Consider the following 5,905-nt stretch of genomic DNA (forward strand, 5'->3'; position numbering starts at 1 on the left):
CCATGCCTACTCAGTAGGTAACTACAACATTCCATCTCTTGAATATATATTTATAAATTTACATTTCCATTACAAAAATAGACTTTTTGAGTTTTTGCTTACATTCGACATAAATGAAGCTGTGCTTCAGTTCCCTCTCTGTACCTTTGTCAGGTCTTTGATACATTCTTTATAGAATTCCCTTTCACCTTAAGGCTAGATGCAATGCATCAATACACGCAAATGCACGTGTCAAGACATCAGCAAGGCTTCACAAAAAGGCACCAAGTTACTAGATAACAAAACTTCTTTTGACATATGTGAGTACCACCTGATGTTATTTACAAAACAAAAACAAAAGAACGTAAAAGGAGGAACAAAACAATACTCTTCCACATGCTCGGATACATAAGTGCTGATCCTCAAATAAGTTGAAAATTAATGGTAGCATTATCACTAGATAGATACCATTTACAAACGGCGTCCCTACTCATATCAAATAATACCACATGACTATGCAAAGGGGGAAAAAAATTCACATCAAGAGTACCAAATAAAAAAAACAAAAAAGCATAAAAAAGTAAACAAAACTTTGCACGTGTACAATATACATTATGTATATAGTAAAAATCCCTTTATGCAAATAAAAGTTGATCTTTAAAAGGATCATGTTGAAATAATTTCAATTATTCATGCAAATTAAGTCTTTTGAAAATAATGGGAAATTAAAATGGCAGTTTCTTAGGCATTTGAAGCTTATCAGTTTATAATGGCCTATTTTTTTCCCCCCAAGAGGGTAGGTCATCTTTAACCTCCCACTTGGTGACCATGCTTTGGAAGTCCTCAGTTTGTGCCTATTTAGGTTTTGCACTTGTCCCACCAAACTCTCAACAGATCTCAATTGTCCTTGGAGAATATGTTATGGACATATCGGAAAGTGCTGTGGACACTGGTGAACTGAAGGAGTTGGTGACTGCTGAAGATGTGAAAACACCTGGGGCCTGGAAGGTGGAGGTCACTGAGGGGTATGTAACAGCTGTGGTAGGAGATGGGTAAGAACTATGGACTGGTGAAGGGTAGGAAGAAGATACAGGAGAGGGATAGGAAGTTGACACTGGAGAAGGGTAAGATGTTGAGGCTGATGGGGAGTAGGAAGAGATGGGAGAGGCAACTGTGACAGGAGTTGCCTTATCAGTCTTTTTGTCCTTTTGCCTCAAGTGAATTTTAGTGTGTCTTTTCCTTTCATCACTTCTGGCAAACTTTCTACCACAAATGTCACAAGCAAATGGCTTTTCACCTGTATGTGTGCGAATGTGAGTTGTTAAATGATCACTCCTGCTGAAATTCCTCATGCAGATACGGCACTGAAAGGGCTTTTGCCCAGTGTGGATTCGGATGTGCCTTGTCAGTTCATCAGATCTGGAAAACCTTCTGTCACAAGACTCCACAGGGCAAGCATAGGGTCTCTCATGTGGTGGAGTCTTGCTTGGGCGGTTGGGGTATTTCCTTATTCTGCTTGGCTTGATGAGCTGTGCTTGATAAGTACTGTTATTGATAGTCTTAAGGTCTTGTGAAACAGTCTGTGTAGCAAAGGCCTTGATGGTGGACAGGGGTGTGAGGGAAGGCTGGTGGGTTCTTGTTTCTAGACCCTGGAAGGGTTTCTGATCAGGAGACACCAGGCTGACATCTCCCTGTTGCTGTGGAAACAGATAGTCTGGGATCATTGGCACCTGAAAACTGGTCTTTGTCACAGGATATGCAGGAGGTGGATACTGGATTGAAGAAGTAGACACGTTAGGAAAGGACTGAGATGACTGATCAGAGAAGATATCTGTGCTTGAGTTAGGAAATGTAGGTGCTGCTGAGTAAATAGGACTGCTTTCACTTGACTGAACAGAGCAGCTCAAAGGAGGACTCTGAGAGGAAGATGAAGATGAAGAAGGTGAAGAAGAAGGAGTTGAGATGGGAGGTAGATTGGCCATCCCCACAAGTCCACTGACAAGGCTGAAGAGAGGCTCTGGCCACAGAGTGTTGCTGCTGTTAGGAGCAGGCTCCAGGGAGAATCGACCAGTGTATGTCAGAGATGGCAATCTGTTGGTCTGATTGGCAAAGCTGGTCTCCATCCCTGGCTTGTCATTGCTCAGTGACATTTCAGAGAAGGCATCTGAAACAAACAAGGCATTGGTTAGCTACTATACACAAATAGTCCATTGCTTTTTACACACTACACAGCAACTTGTCATGTCATAGAGATAAGCAAGCCCTGCCACACACTGCAATATTACTGGAAGGCTCCTTGCACTAAGCTAGAAAATATTCTGCATGATCTGACACAAACAGAATCCCCTGCTCCAGTATTTAGTATGCTCTGCACAATCAATGTGCACATCCAGCTTTTTATTCACTTCTAGCTGTTCAGATTATTTCCCCCTTTGCATGCCATGCAATATGTCACTTGCACACGAGCAGACAGAAGACTGTTAAAGCAGAAGCATGCAAATTAATATTATTACTTCCATCATGCACGATCTCATTTTTCATGCTTGATTATGTCGATCCATTCCCAATAGATGAGAATTGGTTACTATGCAGATGCTAGAGAACTGCTGCGAAGCACACATTGCACAGACACTGGATGAGGATGCAATGCTTACCTGCTGCTAGGTGATCGAAATTCTCATTTGCCTCCCCGGGGGAGTTAAATCCGCTGCCCTCGGGGATGGTGGCACCCAGGAACTGGGATCCCCCTGAGTTGAGCAGCATCATCTCTTCCAGTTTAGGATAGTTATCCATGGTTGGGGAATGTGGGAAAGAACCGAAGGGGTCAGAAATCTGCAGAGGTGAGATGAGCATCTCTGTTTTGGCTGCTGCCATGAGCTTCTCAGGGCACCTATGGGAGAAGCTGCCTGTGCATGCACACAGGGGCTCAGGGACTGTGGACACTGTGTATTGTGATAGTAATAACGAGTGTTCTCGCTGGCTGCTGCTGGGGTTGTCGCCGGTGAAGCTGCAGTATGGCTGCCCCCGCACGGCTCCCCCAGTCCTGCCTGCTGGAATCTCTCGCGGCTCCCTGGGAACCGCTCCTATATAAAGTGTTCGTAGCCGTCTGGCACAGCCCATTCTGTGACGTACATGGCCATATATGGTGTGCAGGAAGCCCTTATTTGGAGGCTGCTGGAGGATCCGTGACGTCGACTCGGAAGGGGGAAGACTCTGGATGGAACTCCGTGTATTCCTATGGAACGACAGCCCGGGAGAGGTAACCCCATACCGGGAAGACCCCCGCTGAAGGCAGGCAGCAAAGGCAGGGGGTACCGGGCTGGGGTTCCCGGTCACCCAGCAGAGGAACCCCAACACCGGGTACCACCTTCTCCCCGCCTCCCCCGCCACCTTCCGGAAACCCCGGCCGGTCAGTCCATGTATGGGGATGCCCATGTAAGGCGCTCTTCCGGCGGGGTTCCTTCCTGCTCCTTGTAAGGACTTTCCGGCGCGGGTCCCTCTCCCTTTCTGTTTCACATGGAAAAAAAGTGCTGATGAGGTGCTGGTGGAGCCTGGAGGATGGAGATCAGCTTGCAGAGAGCAGCATCCACTACAACCCAGCACAGCCACACAAGGCGACACTGCTTGCTGGCACTGCCATATACATATCACTGCATGCACACTGATGGCTGTCACTGCTCTGTCCACACCACTGTAGCGTCCACTATAGGGGCATCTCAAGCACAGTCACACAATACAACACTGCTTGTTGTCACTGCCATGTCCATATCACTGCATGCACGCAGCTTGCTGTCAGTGCTCTGTCCACACCACTTTGTACTCACTGCAGCATCCACTACAGGGACATCCCAGGCACAGCCACACAAGGTGACACTGCTTGCTGGCACTGCCATGTACATATCACTGCATGCTGTCAGTGCTCTGTCCACACCACTGTGTACACACTGCAGCATCCACTACAGGGACATCCCAGGCACAGCCACACAAGATAACACTGCTTGCTGTCACTGCTCTGTCCACACCATTGCATGCACACAGTTCTCTATCACTGCTCTGTCCACATCACTGCATGCATACTGCTTGCTGTCACTACTCTGTCCACATCAGTGCATGCACATTACTTGCTGTTGCTGCCCTGTCCACGCCACTGCATGCACACTGCAGTATCCACTACAGGGGCATCCCAGGGACAGCCACACAAGACAACACTGCTGGCTGTCACTGCCATGTCCATATGACTACATACACACTGATTGCTGTCAGTGCTCTGTCCACATCACTGTACACACTGCAGCATCCACTACAGGGACATCCCGGGCATAGCCACACAAGATGACACCGCTTGCTGTCACTGCTCTGTCCACACTATTGCATGCACACTGCTTGCTATCACTGCTCTGTCCACATCACTGCATGCACACTACTTGCTGTCAGTGTTCTGTCCACACCATTGTATATACACTGCAGCATTTACTACAGGGACATCCAAGGCACAGCCACACAAGGCAAAACTGCCTGCTGCCACTGCCATGTCCACACCACTGCATGCACACTGCAAGCTGTCAATGGTCTATCCACACCACTGCATGCACAGTGCAGCATCCACTACAGGGGCATCCCAGGCCCAGCCATACTAGCTGATAATGTCTGCTTTCACTGCCATGTCCACATCAATACATGCACACTGCTTCCTCTCACTGCTCTGTCCACACCACTGTATGCACACTGCAGCATCTTCTACAGGGACATCCCAGGCACTGTCCACACCACTGCATGCACACTGCAGCATTCATTACAAGGGCGTCCCAGGCACAGCCACACAAGGCAAATCTGCCTGCTGTCACTGCCATGTCCACATCACTGCATGCACACTGCTTGCTGTCAGTGCTCTGTCCACACCACCGTATACACACGCAGCATCCACTACAGCAGAGTTTCCCAAACCTATCCTCAAGGCCCACCAACAGTACACATTTTGCAGGAAACCACACACAATCACAGGTGGGGTAATTAGTGTTGCAGAAGAGCTGATTAACTGCCTCTGTGGCTTTATACAAAACTTGCAGTGTTGGTGGGCCCTGAGGACAGGGTTGGGGAACACTGCACAACAGGAACATCCCAGGGATGTCAAAAAGAGGTGGTAACAGTAAAGAATGTATACCATCCTCCGATCCCCTTCTTGCAGGGATACGTTGTGTTAGCCATCCAAAGTAGATCACAGACTATTGCAGCCGGGGAACTAGCAACACAGAGGCCAGCAATGGTGCCAGTACACAAATTTCTTGTCAAGGGAGAGAGAACTACTGCCTTTAGCTATATGCCTGTGAAAATAGAGGTTTTCCTATTATTGGTGCACATTCTGCTCCTAGTAATATTTCTGTCCTTCAATAACAAGAAGTTTGGTTTTGTCAGCAATTTAGTTTCAGCCAACTGTTATTCATCCACTCTTGCTGCTCTGCTAAATATATTGACTATCCACTAAAGAAGATTAAAAAAACCACCAAATTCTCTCAGAAAATCTGCCAGCATTATATACCTGCCTTCCAAGACCCAAGTAATGTCCTGCCCGGGGCAGCTACCTATCTAACCTATACTGGGGAGAAGCTACATAATCTAACCTATGCTGGGGGGCAGCTACCTATCTAACCTGTACTGGGGGGCACCTACCTAATCTAACCTACACTGGGGGGCAGCTACCTATCTAACCTACACTGGGGGGCAGCTACCTATCTAACCTATACTGGGGGGCAGCTAACTAACTAACCTACACTGGGGGGCAGCTACCTATCTAACCTACACTAGGGGGGCAGCTACCTAATCCAACCTACACTGAGGGGCAGCTACCTATCTAACCTATGCTGGGGGCACTTATCTAACCTGTATTGGGTGCACCTACCTAGCTAGCCTATGCAGGTGGCAACTATAC

The 5,905-nt window shown here is 47.7% G+C and overlaps 1 protein-coding gene across 1 annotated transcript in view; it reads right to left on the bottom strand.

Moving 5' to 3' along the window:
- Positions 1–3,034, bottom strand: part of EGR1 (early growth response 1) — a 3,215-nt gene extending 181 nt beyond the window's left edge. Inside the window, exons 1-2 of the mRNA XM_068276997.1 lie at positions 2,634–3,034; positions 1–2,143 (exon numbers count right to left, since the gene is read on the bottom strand). The exon at positions 1–2,143 is cut by the window's left edge and continues 181 nt beyond it. Of these exons, the coding sequence (XP_068133098.1) occupies positions 867–2,143; positions 2,634–2,853 (1,497 nt within the window). The 5' untranslated portion in view covers positions 2,854–3,034 and the 3' untranslated portion in view covers positions 1–866. The remainder of the gene's footprint in view (positions 2,144–2,633) is intronic.
- Between the last annotated feature and the right edge of the window lie 2,871 nt (positions 3,035–5,905).

This window comes from Hyperolius riggenbachi, chromosome 3 (genome assembly GCF_040937935.1).
Source record: "Hyperolius riggenbachi isolate aHypRig1 chromosome 3, aHypRig1.pri, whole genome shotgun sequence".
Taxonomy (NCBI): Eukaryota; Metazoa; Chordata; class Amphibia; order Anura; family Hyperoliidae; genus Hyperolius; species Hyperolius riggenbachi.